Raw genomic sequence first — 20,716 nt, forward strand, 5'->3', positions numbered from 1 at the left:
TCAGTGAGTCTAGCACAGGACCCTGGCATCAGCATTTTAAAAACCTGTTCCCTGGATAATTCTGATACACTGTAAATTTTGGTAACCACTGCTTTCTTCCCTCTATCCACTGTACTAGCTTCCTTTCCTCTATATTCATCCCCTCTGACTTCCTAGTCAGGATCCAAACTCTAATTCTTTAATCTCCTATTTTTCCCACTTCTTACCCAGTTATCTATTCTCTTGTGTCCCATACCATACCCAACCAGCTTCCTCATGTTGGCCTCTCCATCCCTAACCTGTTTTGCCTTGCCCATTGCTGCCCGTAGTTCTTCAGGACCAAGTCCTGGGTCTCCTGCAAATAATGCCAGGCAGTCCTCAAAGTCTGAGAGCTCCATCTCTGCAATCTGGGTTGCTGACCAGGCTGCTGGGAATGTTCCCCGTACATCTGCACAATTTGGCACAGGTTCTGAAGCGGGAAGGCAGGCATAGGGGGTCAGTGTAGAACTAAACTATACCCAGAGAGATATCTATAGATTGAATGACTCCTCCAACCTTTGGATAGGGCAATGTGGACAGTAGGGGCCAAAGGATTACTATAGTGTGAGAATTATAGGACTCAAAGGATATTAGAGTAAGTGACTAGAGAGGACAAGCCCCTCATATAAATGGAAGACTGAGGGGGGTTTCCTAAGGGTTTAATGGCAGGTCTAGATCAGATCCTAGGTCTCTGGTCCCACAGTGTCTCCTTCCTACATCCTAAGCATCTTCCCAGCAGACAGCTTCATGCTCTAGCATTGAGCCAAACCTAGAGCTGGGTTACTGTTAAAAGGGATAAGAGAATAGGAAAAGGGAAGTCCTGGGCTAAAAATGCAATGGGTTCTAAATTTCCAGAGCTATAGAACCCTAGAACTAGAAAAGACATTGAAGATCATCACTCTAACCACTGTGGTTTATAGATTAAAAAACCCAAGCCCAGAGAGCAGAAAGTGTGCAAAACTGCTCAAAGGGCACAGCATTCCTAGAGCCCAGACTTCTGATTACATTGCTGGAAACTCTTTCCTATATACCCTGATAGACATATGAATATTTGGGTAGTTTCACCTGAGAGATCTTCTGCAGTAGGTCGTACAACCCCAGCTACCAAGGCTGCTTTCTTGGGAGCAAGCTGTGGCGTCCCACATAGCTGTCCAACTCTGCTCTGCTCCCAGCTCTGCTGCTTCTCTAGGAGCCGCTCCAGGGTCTCTGGGCCCAAGGCTTCCTGTGTGAGAAGGAAGATGGAGGGTGCAGAGACCTGGGGAGGTCAGGGCCAGCTGTGGAGCTATAATTCCAAAGTCCTGTTTCTTTTTAGCAGTTTCCCCCAGATTCAGACTTCACATCCCTTGCCCTCAGCCTCCTTGGCCTCAGCTTCCCAGAACCAGGTCATCAGTCCCCTTTGCTCTTACTCCCTCCCTTGTTCCTTCACCTCACCCTGGGGATCAAGGAAATAGCTTCAGTAGACAGAGTGAGTACTAGGCGTCCAGCTTGCTCTACTTCACCCTCGCTCCACAACTCTGGCTTCCTAGGGGACAGGAAAAAGATAGGGGCTGAGATGCTGAAAGAACTGTGAGGGAAAAGAAGGGGAAAAGAGGACATGCTAGGACTAGGGACTTAGGGTTCCAAGGAACCTTGAACATATTGAATGAGCTGCTACTGATGATGGTGGTTAAGAGGGTGGGTATAGGATGAGATAGAATTGGAAATTCCCAAAGTTTCATACCCCAGAATAGGCTCCTGTGATAGGAGCCATCCCAGCTCTGTGGCAAATGGCTCTCCTAGGCAGAAGCCCTGCAGCTGATTGAGATGGGCCAGCAGGATCGGTAGGGGGATCCGTCGTGTACTCTCTATCCCCAGGAATCCAACCAAGGGACCTAAGGTCTCCAGCACTTCCCTTGAGACTGTTGTCTCCTTTGGAGCCTGGAGAGGGACATCAGGCCTTGGGACAATGCATTTTTGACTCAGAGGACCAGACTCTTTGATCAAGACACCAAAACCTTTGATTTTTCTCTCCCTCCATCTCCCAACTCAAGACCCTATGATATTCACTGCCATTGTTTACTTTCTTAAATAATGAGCCCAGATAGGAGGAGGCAAAAGGGCTAGGAGATGGAATCCAAGGGATTTCTAGGACTCCAATGAATGTGGACAAGAAATATGAAGGCATTCCATTCCAAGGAATGAAACCTAAAGGTAGATCTAGGGGCTAGGGCCTTGTGGACAAGAACCTGTTTAGCAGCAAAGGAGTGGGGGTGGGCCTAGAAGACAGAGAGCATTGTCTGAGAGGTAAAAATTGTCCAGGCAGCAGCTCTGAGTCTGGTAGGTTGGACTCTTACCAAGTTTTGTAGTGCCCTCTCTGCCAGGGCTACCCGGTGGAGTGGGGTCAGTGCCAGCAGCTGCTCTGGAGCTCTTCGTACCAGCTCCACCATCAACATAATAGATTCATTGGACAGTCTATCCATCAAATGGACCCTATAGCAATTTGACAACAGGGGCACTCAGAAATGAACCTTATTGAAAAGGGACCACAGAATGCCATATTGCCCAGACACATCAGACCAAACCTTATGGCCCTAGACAGGATCTGATATTAAATTGCTCCAGATGCAATTCCCACCATAGTGTTTAAAGGGAGAGAACAAAAGGAGTGACATATTTCTAGTCTTCCTGAGAAGAAATGACCAATGAGTCTACCATCTCATGGAACCAAAAGCCCCAAATATTAAATATCATTAAAATTTCCCCCCATTTTATAGATTAGGAAACAGGCTCACAGAGTTGGTGGGATCTTACTCCCAATTCCTCTTTTCCACAGTGGCACCCTTCCTCTACTTGTGAGGAGGTCCTCTCTTATTTGCATAGTGCTACACAGATTACCAAGTTCTTGGTGTTCTCTCATTTGATCCTTATGACAAAATCTTGAGGTAAGACAGGTATTTTTCTTACCCCTCTTTCACAGATGAAGACCTCAGGTCTTCCAGCTCATGGTCTAGGATCTTTCACCTTATCTAGGTCCTTGGAATTCTAATTTATCTCCACAAACCAATAAATTTAAACAGATTTGAATGGCTTTTTTTTTAAGGTCCCTTTGCCCAAAAAATCAGAAGTGATATTTTGTACTCTTATCTAGGGTTGCCAATTCTGGAACTGGAACTAGGCCATGTAGCACAAACACCAAAATCTGTGGAAAGGCCTATAAAAATGGATGGAGTCAAGTGCTTTTACCATCACCTCATCCCTAGAAAGACTAACACCATCCTTTTTCTATACCCTGACTTACAGTTCAGATGGCAATGGGGTAGGGATGAGGGTAAAATGGAAAAAGAAGCCTATGTGAGAGATACTCATAAACTCCTAGAGTCTGTGTCAGGAGGACTCAGGTTTATGAGTTTTCTCTCCCCACGATCCTCAGCCACACTTGAATGTGCTCTACAACATTCCTGCCACAGGACCATCCAGCCTAGGCTTGAACAGCTCTTGAATAGTTGATGTTGGGAATTAACTACATCAATTTTCCTTATATTTTGCAAAAATCTGATTTTTATCCACTGGTCCTTGTGATGCCCAATACAGCCATTCAGAAACATGCCAATGTATCTTTTATTTGGTAGCCTTTGGGGTATTTGAAGGCATTTACCATACCTCATACATATTCTCTTTCTGTATGCCACTGAACACAGTGACAACATGTTGCTTAAGCAGACTACAATCCTCTAGGGCAGAATTGGACCATTGCCTCCCTCAGTTTGGATATTCTATCTCTATTAATGTGGCCTCTATTATATTATGACTGCTTGGCAGTCCACATCATAATGTTGCCTGCACCCTCAGCTGTCCCATGTTGAGGCCATGTTCTGGGAGCCAGTCAAAACATAGAGCAACTTTGAATAGAATCCTCCGCTTTGTGCTATAATTGATGTCAGGGTACCACCAGACAGAAAACCACTACCTTAGGTGCACTTCCTAAGGGCAGATCTTCTACCTCAAGTTGAGACTTTTAAGAAGCCAGTATCTGTAGTCATAGCACTTACGGTAAATCCAGAAGTAGCTTGGTGTCTAGCCCACTCAGTTCTGACCCCAGGGTTGCCAGCTCTGGCTCTGGCATGGTCATCTTCCGCTGTAGCTCTGCCCAGATACAGGCTCTCTATAGGGTAGGGTGAGGAAACAAGTCAGGACAGAGTTAAGCACAGGAACTGGATTCTGTACCCAGGGTTCCTGCCTCCCTGCTCCAACTAATGCCTCCCTGCTCCAACTAAGCACCCCTCTCACCAGGCTCCCTCGAACCCCAGTGGGTAGCTGATAGATCATGTGCACTACTTCAAGGAAGTCTGCCATCAAGTTGATCTGCTGCAGAAACTCACACGACATGCCCCCTGCCAGGGTGCCCAGAGCCCTGTAGGTGTGTGGGTAGATAAATGCTCATTCAACACATGCCATGGTCTGTCTGCTCCTTGTATCAACACTCTCGACACAAGTGCAGATGTTCACTTATGGTAATTTATAGTTTTGAGAAATCTTTTTCCATAGATATTCTCATTGGCTCCCCACATCATCACTGTTTATCAGAGAGGAAAAGAAACATTCACAGAAGTCAAGTTTGATATTCTCAACATCATTCTATTACAAACATGATAAACTGAATCTAGAGCTACGTCTTCAGATTCTGAAGTCTGTGATTCTTTTACTGTGGGTGGGAGTTAGGTGACACTTACTTATTCTTGTTTATTACTGTTTGGTCGTGGTTCTGAGGTCACTTTGAATTAAACTGACAACAGCAAATGTCTATTGGGAGCTTGCATGGGGCCAAGCACTATATTAAGTACCTTGTATGCCTTATCTCATTTGATCCTCACAACCACATCCTATGAGGTAGGTACTATTTTAATTCTCATTCTACAGAAGAAAAAACTGAAGCTTAGAGAGGTTAAGTGACTTGCCCAAGATCACGAATACATGTTCAGGCTGGCACTGAACCCAGGTTTTCCGTATCCCTTAAACCAGTGTGGTGCTGTGGGGGGGCAAGAGGGTAAAGGGAGGAGGAGCCAAGAGAAGGCCCACAGGCTGGGACTATGCATCATTCATCTGCACATCTCCCATTGCTTATCCTGTGGTATATGGCATATGGTTAAGTGCTCAAAAAAATGTTAGTCAAATTAAACTCACTGCTCAGCACAAGCTACTCACTGAAGATTCCTGAGTGTCAGGTTGGTGGGCACCTGCATCTTCTTCCAGAGAAACTGTGCCTACAAGAGAAAGAAAGAAGAGCAGCTCCCCAGCAGAGATATTTACCCAAGGACTTAAGGGGCCTTGGACCCCATCCTGCTTCCTCACCCTGTGGGTCCTACTCTCCTACTCTCCCAAATGCACACTCCTCTCTGAAAGAGAAAGAGAGAGAGAGAGAGAGAGAGACAGAGAGAGAGAGAGACAGAGAGTGAGCAGAAGAGCAAAGCAAGTCACATTATAAAGGATGCTTGGGATAATGTACCCAATTTAGAGCTGATGGGTAAAAGAGGTGGAACACAGAGGGTAGTTCTGGGGTAAGTGGGGAGAATTACCTGCTGCTCAGACCAGGGCAGATCCCGGTAGCGCCTTCGGTTAGCCAAAAGAGCCTTGGAGTCCAGCTGCAGCAACTTTAGTGGGAGCAAGGGAAGCAGGCAGTCTGGCCAAGTGGTGGGGATGGGCTGCTGTGGGGTTTGTAGCAGTGTAGTGATAGGTAAGAGGGGCACCACAGGATCAGGAAGGGACCAAAGCTAGGATAAGGGTAGATGGCATGTGCCACTAGAGCAGTGCACACCTGAGAACCTTTATATAAAAGATGGCTGTGCTCAAGTATTGCTGCTATTTAGGCACCTGCTGAACTAAAGTCCCTTAGTCTCTCTGAGCTTTGGTCTCTTTCTCTGAAAGCAGGCCTAGAAGATTTCTCAGACCCTTCCAGCTTTGGGCCAGTATGGATCAGAGCTGCTAATGTGTTGGTGGGCACAGAACCAACATGGACTCTCAGGGCCACTGCAGGGGGAGTGTGTGAGGCAGCACCAGCCATAGGAAATTGCCCTGGGACATGGAAAGGAGCTTAGCTGGGAGATCCCACACATACCTGACCAGGGATACACACAGCTGCGCTGGCACCTGTTGTACCTATGTTTTTAACTCCGTCTTTCACCTGCATGAGAATTGGCAGTGTGTGTGTGTGTGAGTGTGTGTGTAAGGAAGTGGGGAGGTTTGAGGTTTGGGAGGCCTTCCCTGGCCACAGGGAAGATGCCCTCCTTCTTACCCAGAGCCCACATCCCTGAGTGTCTCATCCTCCCTGCTACTCTCATACCCGAAAGGTCTGCAGCAACGCTGCGGTCTGGCAGGCTGAGAGGCGTGATAGTTCAGGGGCCAGGCAGGAACAAGCCCCAATCAGAACTCGCCGAGGGATGGCCTGGAGTGTCTGGGAGCTGAGGCCTGGCAGCAGAGGGTGCAAAGAGCAGAGTTCCTCCAGGGACAGCTGGGGAGCAAGAGAGACAAGAGTCCTGAAGAAGAGAGGCAGGGTGGTAGGGAAGACAACAATCATAGTATAGCAAGGCGGCAAGTATGAGGAGCTTAGTGGGAAGAAACGGGGAAGATGCAGGGGCTAGGGAAAGGGGGACAGGAACCTCTGGGGGATGTTGAGAAGTTGCTGCTACTCACATCATGCCTAGGGAGGAGCCGTCCAAGCAGTAAAACAGCCTAAAGTAGAATAGGACAGGAATCAACAGCTCTCAGGTCCTGGCAGCCAGGTTTTTAAACAAGTCCCTAGGGCCTACCCTCCAAAACTTCTAGCTCCCTCTGTACACACCCCCCGCCCCGCACCCATGACTAGCCTGGCTCTCTGCTCTTCTTGATCAGAGAAAGGGGGATAAGGTAGTCCTCCTTGGGACAGAGAAAAAGGGGGCTCCAGAGGACCTAATGGTATCCCTGGTTCCCAGAGGTGAAGGATAGATGCCAGATAGTGAGATAGGCCTACCTGGGCAGGTGTGACACTGGTTCCCTGCAGGGCAGGAAGCATAGCTCTAAGCTGGGGCTCTGACAGCTCCTGCAGGAAGCGGAGGCCCAGCTGAGGGAAGAGAGGGGCCCAGACTCGCAGCTCCAGGGGGCTCAGCACAGCTCCCCCAGATGAACGTAACACTCCCAGGAGTTCATATGCCACCTGTAACCAAAGAAGGTTTGGGACTGGAGAGAAAAGACAAGTGAACCTTAAGCTTCTTGTCTAATCCCACATCTGGATTTCCCAGGGCCTGGGCTAGGGCTTAGAACCAAGGATGGGATAGGGACAGATTGGGTTTAAGATGTCAAAGGGTATGTTTGGGGTGTCATAGAATATAGGGTCAGGAAGAGGTGCTAACAGATAAGAATGACCATGGAAAAAGGAAGAGAGGAGGCAGAGGTCGGGGGAGGGCTAGCATTGTGGTGCTCAAACTTGGTTGAGATGACTGGACCAGTCTTTGACACAGACCCAAGGAAAGCCTGGAGTCTTGTAGGGCTCTGCCAAGGAGCTCACCCGTCCTTGTGGGCTGAGGGTCCCGTTGGCCGCACATTCCAGCAGCCCCCGTTCTACTGGCCCCATTGGATCACTCAAGGGTACCAGGCTCTGCAGCTCCTCTGGACTCAGGAAACAGGCGAGGGGCCCCAGCCTGAGAAGGGCATCGAAGCTGGCCTTCATGTGGTCACAGAAGCTGGCACTAAGGTGGGGACCATGTTGGTACACAGAGTAGGCACTCTGACCACTAAACTAAGAAATATGGGTGCCGTAGATAGGCCTCTGTCCTGGAGTCCTATACTGCTGGGGGCCACTCCCTACTTTGTTGCCCCTTCCTCCCTTGGACCCAAACCCACCATGGTAGCTTGGCCTTCATCACTGGTCCCACAACCACTCACCTGCGTACCTGCTCCTCTCCATCCTGGACACTCTGGTTCACCAGGCTTCGTAGCACATGTCGGGCATGCCCTGGCCCAAGACCTGCTGCTGGCCAGCTATCCTCTAGGGCCTGGATCTGAGATGAGGAGAGCCAGCTTGTGTTGGGGTCACTGTGGGACACTTGTGGGGAGGAGCTCACCAGGAGACATGCTACTGACTCCTGGGCTAGTCACGTTAAGATGATCACATCATACCTGATGAGGGCTGAGTTGCAGAAAGTTTTCCAGAGGGAGGTGGGGAAGCAGGGGCAGCACTGCCCACAGTAGCTCCTGAGACCAGGCAGGCACTTCCCCGAATAGCTCAGGGGCCAGCAGTCGCTTTGCAAGAGCCTCTTTCTGTTCAGGCCTCATTCCTGGACTGTAATCCCGGATGGCAGCCAGGCTGGGGAGAGTAATGGGTCTTAGCCCTTGGCCTTGTTCCAAACTGTTGTCCCCCCTGGCTCTCTGCAGCCCTACTGTCATAGACAAGAAGGAGACTCTCCCTAATTATAACAGAGAGGATCTCAGTAAGGGGCTGCTCTAGGCTGGTTGTATTGGTCTGACCCTGACAGGATCAGGAGTGGTGTGGGGTCCTTACACACTATCATTGGCCAACAGGGATGGTGGGAAGCGCATCAGATCAGAGACAGCCAAGAAGGGGATGAGTGGTGACAGGTCAATGAAGAGCTGGGAGGTGAGGCGTGGGTATCGCTGGAGCAACAGGGCAGTCAGGCGACCCAGGGCCTGCTCCTCTGATGGTGGTACCTGTGGGGACACAGGAATGGATGCTGGCTCAAGAAATACTCAGTATTGTTACCATCTCCTCTCACGTTCCTCCTTCAACTGGGCAAGCCCTCTGCACACTGGGCTCCAGGTATTCTTGATTCCCAGATTTCTCCCTCCACCCTTGTTCCCCTTCTCTCAATATCCACCTGCAGCTGGGCCCAGGAACGGTGCATGAGCGTCAAGAAGCCCTGAGCAGCCTCCCTCTCTGCTGAGAGCACCAGCTGCTGGAGATTTTCTGGTGGCATATGCAGGTATGCCTAGGGGGTGAGAGGTTACTGTGGATGAGGCCTCACTGGGCAGCAGCCTCAGGCCATGCTTGTTACCCAGTCCACCCATGTGCCCCTCCATCTGTTACCTGCACTAGAATCTGCAGGGCCCAAACACTCTTCTCCCTCTGGAGCAGGTCCCATAGCACAGGCTGGTGGGGAGACAGACAAGATGCCAAAAGCTGTCGCCTCTGTTCCTCCTGAAGCTTCCCCAGGCACTCCAACTCCACTTGCTAGGATGCTTGTCCTTCCTCTGAAGCTAGTATGTGTGTCTCCTCCGATATTAAACTCTTTTAGGCCAGGGATGATGTCTCTAATGTCTCCTGTATCCTTTTCCATGCCAGGTCCATTGCTGGCTTAATAAATAAGTACTTGGAGATCTGAACCAAATTACTACGAACCTGTCTAATCTCATTTCATTGGATGTAGGGCTTGAGAAAGATGGGTCCTAACATGGAGTAAGGATTCTTCCCATATCCTACAGAACTTAGCACAGTACCTTACTTGTAACATGGAACTGTGAATGAATTATGGTATTTATATATTCTAACCCCTTCACTCTACAGAGAAGACACAGAAACCCAGAAAACCTAAATTAAGTTATTTGCCTAACACTGCACTATTATGTGACATAGTTGAAGCCAGATTCCAAGTCTTCCAGTTTGTAATTGCCCTGAATTTTTCTCATTTCTGCCTTATCTTCCTATACTTTGCCAGCCTCCAATTCTCAATTTTTAGGGACAGAATTAGAACCCTCCAACTTGATCATTTTCCTTCTTGGAGCAGAAAGGGGGAGAGTCAAAGGGTTAGAAAGAAAAACATGATAAAATTTATTGCATCTTATATATCCTTCTAGATACATAATTCCACAGCATGTATTATCTTATGTAATCCTTACAGCCACCCTAAAAAAAGTGGCATCATTATCATTATTATATTATTCTCCCCCATTTGTAGATCAAAAAAATATTGCCCAGAGAGGTTAAATAACTTGTCCAAGGTTGATCATGTGAACCCAAGCCTGACTGACTCCAGAGCTATGTGCTTAAGCCAGTATATTATATTATATTATATATTATCCTCTCAGTATTAAAGAATTCATTTGGAGGCCCTTCCTTCTGTTCCAGGGGCTTTCAACTTGGCGGATCACTCACGCTGAAGCAGGCCAGCAGCTCCATCTTGGTTATACCGGAGCTGGGACTGGCAGTGGGTTCAAAGCCCGGTGGGGTCAGCTGTTCCTCCCGTTCCAGGTACTCTCCAACTGTCCGCAGCACACTACGCCGGCCCTCTGGGCGAAAGGCATCCCAGAAGGAGCAGTTGTCTGGGAGACTGGAGAGCATCAAGGCCTGACCCAGCATTCCCTGGGCCTCGGTCCCTCCGGCCCCTGGACCCAGGAGAAAGGTCAGCAGGCGCAGGAGATAGTGCAGGCGTGTGGAATGGGCAAGGGCTGGCACAGAGGACTGACAGCGTGGCAACTGGGATAGCATGCCAAGCAGGAAGGGAGCTGGGGCCAGGCACAGGGGGGATGGTCCCAGTGGTGGCAGAGAGGGTAGAAGAGGACCAAGTAGCCCCTCTAGGAAGCAAGTGTCATTGCCCCCTCGACTTATCCTGCACTGGCCCGCTAGCCAAGGCCAGAAGGGCACCAGGGCTTCATACATGGTGTCATTGGCACAGACCATAATCAGGAAGTTGCCTCCATCTGGACAGCGTTCCCCACAAGGTCCAACATGGCAGGGTGGGAAGGCAGTGACATCTGGGGTAGGGCCCTGGCACACATGTTGAACCCAAGCCTGATTGCTGGGGGGCACAGCCTGCAGACCTGCCTCTCCACACAGCCGCTCAGCCCACAGAGTCTCATTCTCCAAGAAGCAGCCCCAGAAGACCTCTGGGGTGAGGGGAACAGGGGGCAGGCCTTCAGGACAGTTAGTGGGGGGTGGGAGCAGGCCAGCACAGAGCTGCTTTACCAAGCGGCGATTGGGGCCAGACAGGGCTGAAAAGGAGAGGTTGCTACATATTGCCTCCAGGAACTGATCAGGAAACTGGTCATGGCAAGCCTGTAGCCAGCCCTGGGCACCTGGTGCCCATGACACTGCATACCACACAGCTGTCTGGCAGACGGCAGCGGTGCTGGGAGGGGGCTGCGGGGTGGCGGGCTGGGCGTGCTGGCAGAGCAAGTGGATGGAGAAGTTGGAAATGCTGTAGGGTGGCGCTGGGCCTGAGTGGTTCTCGCAGAGGGCCTCCACAGAGATGGCTCGCCGTTGGCGAGGGTTGATGTGGGCTGAGGGCTGGGAAGCCCTGGGCAGAGGCACACCTGTGCTCAGGCAGTGGAGGAGGGCAGGGGGTGGGGGTGGCGATCCAGACAGAAAGCCCAGCGCCTGGACATCCCAGGAAAGGTTGTGCCGGATGCCCCTGGGTGTAGAGGCAGCATCTGGTCAGTCACATTTCGTCCAGTTGAACATTCTGACCCTGGCCCAGAGCCCTGCGTGGAGGTGGCAAGCATAGGCTTTTCAAAAAGGTCCCTGGGAGCATAGTTGTCACTGGTTTAAATACTGGAATGGTCGGGGGTCCCTGGGTGGCTCAGTGGTTCAGCTTCTGCCTTTGGCTCAGGGCATGATCCCACGGTCCTGGGATCAAGTCCCACATTGGGCTCCCTGCATGGAGCCTGCTTCTCCCTCTGCCTGTGTCTCTGCCTCCCTCTCTCTCTCTCTCTCTCTCTCTCTCTCTCTGTCTCATGAATAAATAAATACAATCTTTTTAAAAATACTGGAATGGTGGAAATGGGAGAGAGATCTGTCCTGTCAAAGCACAGAATCATCTAGGAGCAGCCCAGCTGGAGCTCCCTCTGTCCACCTGGCTCCCTTCCTTCTCCTTTCTTCATATGCTTTTAGGTAGCTTAAATCCAACCCTTGGTTGGCCTCATATCAGGAAATCTTCCCAGCAACTGAGTAAGTCTAACTGTGCTCTGGCACTGTTGTATTGAAATAGTAAAAGTGCTCGCTTCAGTAGCACGTATACTGAAATAGTAAGGGACAGAAGAATCCAGTCTCATCCTTTCTTTCCATAGTCCATCTTTATTAGGTAACATTTATTAAACACTATGCGGGAAGCACAGTTCTAGGTGGCTTACACATACGGTCTCAACCCGTTCAATCCCTTTCAACAACTCTGTGGTAGCTAATAATTATATCTATATTTTATAAGTGGGGAAACTGAGGCAAAAGTAGAGCTGGGACACCAACCCAGATAGTCACATTCCAAAACCATCAAACAACCCCCCTCCCATCAGTTTCCTCCTCTACTCTGGAGTCTGATGACTTCCCAGGCCCAATCAGAACTCCTCTCCTGGTAAGAGAGTTACTTACCATAAGAGCAGCTGCCGAAGGTTGCCTAGGAGGGAAAGAGTAAGAAAGAAGACTACCCCAATCTCACCCCTTCTTTGCCCTGCCACAGCCCAGCCCCAGACCTAGCAGCACTCACCTCCCTGGCACTGCCCATTGGCATCAGGCTCTGGTTGCCCCAGAATGGAGAAGACTTCATTCCGTAGGGAATCAGTGACACGGAGCAGCCCCTCCTGGAAGGCAGCATAGAGCGGGGCCCCCACTGTGCGCAGCAGACCTCCCCAAAGAGCCTCTTCAGAGCCCAGTTCCCCTACTGGGGTGAGCAAACCCAACAGACCCTGCAAAAAGTGGGGTGCTGGCTCCCTCCCATCAAGGCCTGTGGCATTGGTGGGGTCCACACTGGGCTGCACCTGTACCAGGGCCTGCCAGCGTGTACCCTCTAACAACAACAGCAAAGAAGGCAACCAGTCAGCCACCAGGACGCAGTCAGAGGGCCCATCACGGATACAGGGGGGCCGGGTAGGGGTAGGGGGTCCTATGGGAACTAAGGCTCCTAGAAGCACCTCTGCGAGTCCACCCAGCACACCTGCCTGGTGTCCCAGGAAGTCCCTGGGGGTCTGCTCCTGCCCCAGCAGTGCCAGCACATCCCCCAGCAGCCCTAGCATTGGTTCCCAGTCTGGGCTTCCTCTCAGTGTCACTAGGAAGTCATGGAGCCGGAGGGCAGGGGACTGGAGAGGTGGGGGCTCCCCCACAGGTCCCTCCCCCATTCTCCCAGACTCAAAGGAAGAAGAAATGTTGGCCAGAAATGCAGAGAACTGTGAGCGGCTGAGAGACCCCTGGGGAGCCTGGTCCATAGTGGAGAGCAATGACTTCAGGAGGGAGAGATCAGGGTCCAGGGACTGAATCCCACTAGAGACCAGAGTTGCTGTAAGAGAGAAATGGGAGATCACTAAAGGGAAAGAGGCTAGAACCCAATTCAGCCCTGCCCTGGAACCTGGTCCTAGCTTGGATCTAAAGATGAGGCGACCTTAAAAAAAAAAAAAAAAGAGTGGGGGGTAATCCCTGGGTGGCTCAGTCGTTTAGCGCCTGCCTTTGGCCCAGGGCTCCATCCTGGAGTTCCGGAATTGAGTCCCGAGTCGGGCTCCTAGCATGGAGCCTGCTTCTGTGTCTGCCTCTCTCTCTCTCTATGTCTATCATGAATAAATAAAAAATAAAATCTTAAAAATAAATAAATAAATAAATAAATAATAAATAAAGATGAGGCAAAAGGGATGGTGAACTGATTCCCTCTACTGAATCAGCCTATAGTAAGTCTTGACCTGCTTTCTTTACCCTCACTTTCTCCCTAGCTCTAGTCTCTGCCTGTCTTCCTTTATCTTTTATAGAAACCAGTTAATCTCTGCATTCTTAAGTCTCTTTTCAGCAACCATCCCCTTCATCCCCAGCCCTGCTCCCTCTTCCTCTCACCTGCACAAGTTAGCGGTAGCAGCACTGGCCAGAGGCTCAGAGCCATGTTTCCAGATGAGCACTGGTAAGAGGTGAGTTCTGGTTGTTCTCACCTTGTGGGGGATAGCCAGGTGAGGGCAGGGCACTGCAGGCAGCCTGAGTTGCCACTGACACTGTAGTGTGGTCTTTCAGGAAACAATATCTGTAACCTGACAGCAGGTTTGTCACCTGAGCCACTGAATACCTGATCCTTTGGCTTCGGAAAAAGGTGTACTTCTAAGAGAGGGCCCAGAGATAGGGGATTCCAGGGGGCTCTTGGAGAGCCCAAGGAGATAGTTAAGAGCCAGGATGCAGATAGGAGTGGGCAGACATGGAAATGGAGATCCAGAAACCAGCTGGGGGGTGCAGAATATAAGAAAACAAACAGGGTCCAAAGGAGTTAAAAAGTAAGTAGGATTTGAAGGAATCAAGGAAGAAAGGGAGCCCAGAGAAAGGAGCTGGGCAGCCAGGTAGAAACGGAGAGGAAGAATAAAGACCAAATTCTGGTCCAAGGACATGGCATTCACAAGAGGAGAGCTGCTTTCGATCCACTACCTAGAACCACAAAATGCGAAGAATGGGGCAGGACTTCAGAGGTTACATAGACTATACCTCTCATTTTATGGATGCGCGACTTGCTCATTGGGCTATTCAAACGTTTGAGTTTGCCCTCTGGCTCTCTTCCTGTGGCCTAGATGAAAGCCCCATAGAGAATTCTAAGCTGAGAAAAGAGATAAACCAGATTAAATCACTGTGCAAGAGGGCTACTTCCCACACCCACACATACATGCATGCACACACGCACACGTGCTCATGCACACACACACACACACACACACACACACCCAGAGAGAGAGAGAGAGTACTGCTCATAGATCAAAAAGATCCCACTCAGAATAATCTAGTCTGGCCAAGGTGAGAAGTCTTTTCTGTCCTCCATTTATATATCCCCAAAGGCCTTTACCTGATACCAGCTCTCAATAGTAATTCAACACTGAGGCTCCACTTAAACCATTATTCTGTCCTTCTTTCCTCAGAACCCTCCTCTATTCTATCCCCCAAACCCACACATTCAAATCTATTATTAACGAGCTTCTGCCCTAGAAGGTTCACTTAAGATCACAGAATTTTAGAACTGGAAGGGACCTGAGGGATCCTGTGGTAAAAACTTCTCATTTTATAAATGAGGAAACTGAGACACACACACACACACACCCCAAGTGGAATAACTTGGCCAGGCCCCCAGAGTTGAGGACAGTGCTAGGATTTTCCAAGGCAAATAAAAAGTCGGAATCAGTAAAATGATCTATTGCATCCCTTCGTCAATATTTTCCCTTTGCCCATCAAAGTTACCACATCCAGTCTGGAAAGCAGAGAGGAGAAGCAAGGAATATGACCTGGATTCCCTATAGTTTTCTATCTTCTGGTTCCAGCCCAACCTGGAATTTGAATTTCTGCCCTTGGTTCCATAATGATCCTCAATGATAAATTCTCCTTTTTTTGCTAATAGTGTAGCAAAAAATTGAGATGGCTTGGATCCAAATCCTGGCTCCTATGTTTACTAGCTGTGTGTTGTGAGCAACTTCTAAACCTCTGTGTCATAATGTTCTTTTCTATAAAAAGGAGAGATACTAATATAGAGTTATTGAGAGGATAAAATTAGATAATGCACTTAAAGTACTTAGCACAGCATGTGGCACCTATCCAACAAAAAGTAAGCACCTATCATGTGCCAGGCACTGGTACAAAATAAACATTTACTAAACGTTACTACTATTGTTGTCAGACTAGTTCAATATGAATTATCTTATTTGAAACTAAAGAGCCCTATAGGATACAGAAATTCTTACCCGGAAGTAGTGTCTTGAGTAAAAGATCTTTAGAACAAGTACGAAACTAGTTGGCTCAAATGGAGAGGGGAGCAATGAGTACTCTCTCAACCCAGGCTGGGAAATTCTTGGCAGTCCACGTGATGATGGAGCAAGCAGTTGGTTAAGCAATCCTGTTGCCAACAAGGATTCAGACTATGTGCCAACTGAGGGTAAAGTGTTTAGGATTTATAGCTAATATATCAAGCTATTTGAAATAAGCAGATTACCTTATACAGGTGACCCTTGAACAGTGCTGGTGATTAAGGGCACTACCCCCCAACCCACACTGTGTAGTCAAAAATCTTAACTACTCAAAAATTTAACTACCAATAGCCTGCTGTTAACTGGAAGCCTAACCAACAACAAAAGCCATGGATGAATGCATATTCTATATATTATATATGTTATATATAATTCTTCTAATAAACTGAGCAAAGAAAATATTAACAGAATCATAAGAAAGAGAAAATACATTTACAATACTGTACTGTATTTTAAAAAACAAACAAAACAAAACAAAAAACAGTGTATAGCTGGACCTGCACAGTTCAAACACATGTTGTTGGATGGTCAATTTCAGTTTGGTAGAGTCCAGTAAGAGTGAGAAGAATTCCAATCTATAAATGATCAAATAGACAGAAATGACAAACTGTCATGCCTGGGTGGCTCAGCAGTTGATCATCTGCCTTCCGCTTAGGGCGTGATCCCGGAGTCCCAGGATTAAGTCCCACATTGGGCTCCCTGCATGGAACCTGCTTCTTCCTCTGCCTGTGTCTCTGCCTCTCTCTGTGTCTCTCATGAATAAATAAATAAAATTTTTAAAAGATACTTTTAGGGATCCCTGGGTGGCTCAGCGGTTTGGTGCCTGCCTTTGGCCCAGGGCGCGATCCTGGAGTCCCGGGATCGAGTCCCACGTCAGGCTCCCAGCATGGAGCCTGCTTCTCCCTCCTCCTCTGTCTCTGCCTCTCTCTCTCTCTCTGTCTATCACAAATAAAAATAAATAAATAAGTCTTTAAAAAAAAAGATACTTTTAAATTATGTTTGCATTTTGATATTAGGCCTTAAAGTCTAGGTCTCCATTCTATCATGTATTACTCCTATAATCAGAAGTGTCTATAATTCACTCATCTGTAAAATGGAGATGTTACTCATCAATCCAATTATGTTCATTCTCTTGCATTTTATTTTAAGATTTTATTTTAATTATTTTTAAAAGATCTTATTTACTTATTTGACACACACACACACATACAGAGAGACAGAGAGCACAAGTAGGCAGAGCAGTAGGCAGAGGGAGAGGGAGAAGCAGGCCCCTTACTGAGCAAAGAGCTAGATGTGGGCTCAATCCCAGGACCCTGGGATCATGACCTGAGCCAAAGGCAGACGCTTAACTGACTGAGCCACCTAGGCGCCTCAATTCCCTTGCATTTTAAAGATTTACTTTACTTATTTGAGAGAGAGAGAGAGAGAGAGCTCGCATGCACATGCGTGAGCAAAGGGAGATGGAGAGGGGATCTTAAGCAGAGACTCCACTCTGAGCACAGACCCTGATGTGGGGCTTGATGGGGGTGAGGGTGGGGAGGTGGAGGCAGGTGGAGCTTGATCCTACAACACTGAGACCAGAACCTAAGCCAAAACCAAGAATCAGACACCTAACCAGCTGAGCCACCCAGGTACCCCCATTCCCTTGCATTTTAAAGTACCTATGGGGCAGCCTGGGTGGCTCAGCGGTTTAAGCACCTGTCTTCGGCCCAGGGTGTGATCCTGGAGACCCAGGATCGAGTCCCGCATCGGGCTCCCTGCATGGAGCCTGCTTCTCCCTCTGCCTGTGTCTCTGTCTCTCTCTCTCTCTGTGTCTATCATAAATAAATAAATAAATAAAATCTTTAAAAAAAATAAAAATAAATAAAGTACCTATGATGTGCCAGGCATTGGTACAGATCTACTAAATGTTACTACTACTATGATTAGACTAGCTCAAGATGAATTCTTTCTTTGCAACTAAGAATCTTCATACCAAAACCAGTACAAGAAGCAGTGTTTTAAGTGAAAGATTTTTAGAAAAAAACCATGAAACTAGTTAAGTAAAGTAGGGAAGGGATCACTGAGCACTTCTCTAACCTAGGGAAATTGCTTGGTGGTCCTTATTGGGATTAGAAGGGGAAGACCAGTTTTGAAAGAATGGTAATCATTCAGTTTTGGACATATTAGGAATGAAGAAACTAAGGATATACAAATGAAATCCCTAAGGATAGACAAATGAATATTTTCCTTGGAGTTTCTAAGAGAGATCTGGGTTGAAAATGGAATTGGAAGTCATCAGCATACCAATAGCAGTTGAAACCATTAAAGTGGACAAAACTAGTTAGTGAGCGTTTGTAGAATATGAAGCAAAAATGGCTGAGGACACACATTAAAAGCTTGGGAAGAAGATGGCTAGCAACAAAAGTGGAAGAGAAGCAATCCAAAGGAAAACCTGAAGGGAGTGGTGTCATGAAGCCAAAGGAGGAAAAAATTTCAATGAAAGTGCAATGGCCAAATAATCTATAGCGGTTTTGAACTTTGTCAGTTTAGCTAAACTGGAAACATTTCCCAGAATTTCTTTCCCTGTATGGCTCCATGTTGTGGTTGGCCAACAAGAGAAATTAGTGTGAAATTTGGGTGGAGGAAGTGAAGCAGTGAAGACATCTGGTTAGAAATGTTGAGGGATAGACACAGAGGTTAAGGGGAGGAAGTCCAGTTTGTCCTCACTGAGGAGAAGATTAAAAATAGGGACATTAGTCAGTCAGATAAAGTATTATTTGATCCTATGAAGGCTTTTGTGGAGTCATATGTCATATGCAGAGCAATCTACCTAGTCTTCAATACAGAAATCTAAGTATCATCTTATATTAGACCAGAATATAAGGTCTCGAGAAGAGACTATGCCTTGTTCTACCCCAAGTGCCTAACAGTTACTGGCACATAGTATTAAGCAAAGAATTTGTCAAATAAATAAATTCATTCTACCTACACATTCCTGGCCTATATTATAGGGACTATGAACTCTACCATGGTGATGAAATTGCTACTTCTACTAAGATAAAGACTTAAGGGCAGCCCCGGTGGCTGAGCGGTTTAGCGCCGCCTGCAGCCTAGGGTGTGATCCTGGAGACCCTGGATCGAGTCCCATGTCAGGCTCTCTGCATGATGCCTGCTTCTCCTTCTAAGGCCTGTGTCTCTGCCTCTCTGTGTCTCTATGAATAAATGAATAAAAATTAAAAAAAAAAAAGACTTAAAATGTTCACCTCAGAGATGGGACAATATTTTACAAAAATAATTCCAATTAATAAATACAGAAGGAACAAGAGAAATAGAACACCACCTTAGTAATTACTGCAAACAAGATTCACTGATGAACTATAATTGGTAGGGAAAAGTTTAAGAAAAAACAAGATATTTGCATAACCTTGTAGTATCTCCTTCCAAGTGTTTATTAATTATAAAGGGGGAAAAAGTTAACTACATAGTGGAGAAACCTGGTTGCCTTCACATTGACTAAGGGATCAAGGTTAACATCACCAGTTTTAACATATATCACTATGATATACCTCCCGAGGTGATGTGCTGGCAAGGCCACTTCTCCTGAGTGGTATTCTTCTAAAAGTTCAAAACCTCATAATAATCTGTGAAAATAACAGATGAACTATTTCTGCAAAATATCTGACCATAAGTCTTAAAATATACCAAGGTCTTGAAAGATACGGAGGGATTAAGGCAACTATGGCAACCATAGGCGATTAAAGAGATGTGACAACTGAATGCAATGTCAAATCTTGGTCTGGCACCTAGAACAGAAAAGGGACATTGTTGGAAAAACTGATGAAATTCTGGTAAAGTCTTTACCTAAATTAATAGCATATTACTGATGTTAATTTATTAATTATTATATCTTGGTTATGTAAGATGTTAATATTAGAGGAACACCTGAGTGGCTCAATGGTTAAGCGTATGCCTTTGGCTCAGATCGTGATCCTGGAGTTCCGGAATCGAGTCCCACGTACGGCTCTCCTCAGAGAAACTGCTTCTCCCTCTGCTTGTGTCTCTGCCTCTCTCTCAGTCTCATGAACAAAAAAAATAAATTTTAAAAAGATGTTAATATTAGAGAAAGCTAGGTGACAGATACATAGCACTACATTTGTATCTCATCTCTGAATCTCAAATTATTTTAAAATAAAAAGTTAAAAATGTTTGGCACGTCAGGGTAGCTACATCAGTTAAGTGTCTGACTTTTGATTTTGGTTCAGGTCATGATCTCAGGGTTGTGAGATCAAGCCCTGTGTTGGGCTTTGCTCTGAGTGGGGAGCCTATTTAAGATTCTCTCTGTCCTTTTCCTTTTGCCCCTCCTTCCCAACTTACACGTGTGCTTTCTGTAAAAAAAAAAAAAAAAAAGTTGAAAATGTTCATCCCACCCTAAGTCACCTAAATAAGAAGAATACAAATGTTAACATTGTGAAGATTTCTACTTGTCATGGTAAAAAATAGAAATCTCTCCAAAAGTGGCCTTTAAAAAGGCTTGCATTCATACACTGAACAGTTTTCTGTCTTCAAAACTGAACATCATAGCTAGGATGTAAAGAACATTAAAACTTTTGTTGAAAAGAGAAATGAATCCCTTTGTGAACATTAAGCCAATTAGCGCAAAAGCTCAAGAAATGAGGTGGATTAAGACCTACTGATTGTCTGACATTTTAAAACTTTGGAAGTATAATACAAAGAAAAAAGTATAATACATAAATAAATTTTTGGGATCCCTGGGTGGCGTAGTGGTTTAGCGCCTGCCTTTGGCCCAGGGCGCGATCCTGGAGACCCGGGATCGAATCCCACCTCGGGCTCCCGTGCATGGAGCCTGCTTCTCCCTCTGCCTATGTCTCTGCCTCTCTCTCTCTCTCTCTGGGTGTGACTATCATAAATAAATAAAAATTTTTAAAAAAATAAATTTTTTAAAAACTTAAAACTTTCATATTAAATTTAAGACACAGTGATAGCATATGGAGAAATT

The 20,716-nt window shown here is 47.0% G+C and overlaps 1 protein-coding gene across 1 annotated transcript in view; it reads right to left on the bottom strand.

The window, feature by feature from the left end:
* The window catches only part of STRC (stereocilin), a 31,624-nt gene that overhangs the window by 2,236 nt on the left and 8,672 nt on the right, over positions 1-20,716 (bottom strand). Inside the window, exons 2-23 of the mRNA XM_072740641.1 lie at positions 12,459-13,244; positions 12,344-12,368; positions 10,136-11,390; positions 9,071-9,133; positions 8,862-8,972; positions 8,528-8,694; positions 8,146-8,332; positions 7,912-8,027; positions 7,535-7,667; positions 7,001-7,183; positions 6,685-6,723; positions 6,335-6,502; positions 6,110-6,175; positions 5,571-5,696; positions 5,200-5,258; positions 4,285-4,408; positions 4,047-4,159; positions 2,352-2,487; positions 1,739-1,935; positions 1,450-1,540; positions 1,084-1,240; positions 279-448 (exon numbers count right to left, since the gene is read on the bottom strand). Coding sequence (XP_072596742.1) covers positions 279-448; positions 1,084-1,240; positions 1,450-1,540; positions 1,739-1,935; positions 2,352-2,487; positions 4,047-4,159; positions 4,285-4,408; positions 5,200-5,258; positions 5,571-5,696; positions 6,110-6,175; positions 6,335-6,502; positions 6,685-6,723; positions 7,001-7,183; positions 7,535-7,667; positions 7,912-8,027; positions 8,146-8,332; positions 8,528-8,694; positions 8,862-8,972; positions 9,071-9,133; positions 10,136-11,390; positions 12,344-12,368; positions 12,459-13,244 — 4,472 coding nt within the window. The remainder of the gene's footprint in view (positions 1-278; positions 449-1,083; positions 1,241-1,449; positions 1,541-1,738; positions 1,936-2,351; positions 2,488-4,046; positions 4,160-4,284; positions 4,409-5,199; positions 5,259-5,570; positions 5,697-6,109; positions 6,176-6,334; positions 6,503-6,684; positions 6,724-7,000; positions 7,184-7,534; positions 7,668-7,911; positions 8,028-8,145; positions 8,333-8,527; positions 8,695-8,861; positions 8,973-9,070; positions 9,134-10,135; positions 11,391-12,343; positions 12,369-12,458; positions 13,245-20,716) is intronic.

The sequence above is a fragment of the Vulpes vulpes genome, chromosome 15, assembly GCF_048418805.1.
Source record: "Vulpes vulpes isolate BD-2025 chromosome 15, VulVul3, whole genome shotgun sequence".
In the NCBI taxonomy this organism is placed as follows: domain Eukaryota; kingdom Metazoa; phylum Chordata; class Mammalia; order Carnivora; family Canidae; genus Vulpes; species Vulpes vulpes.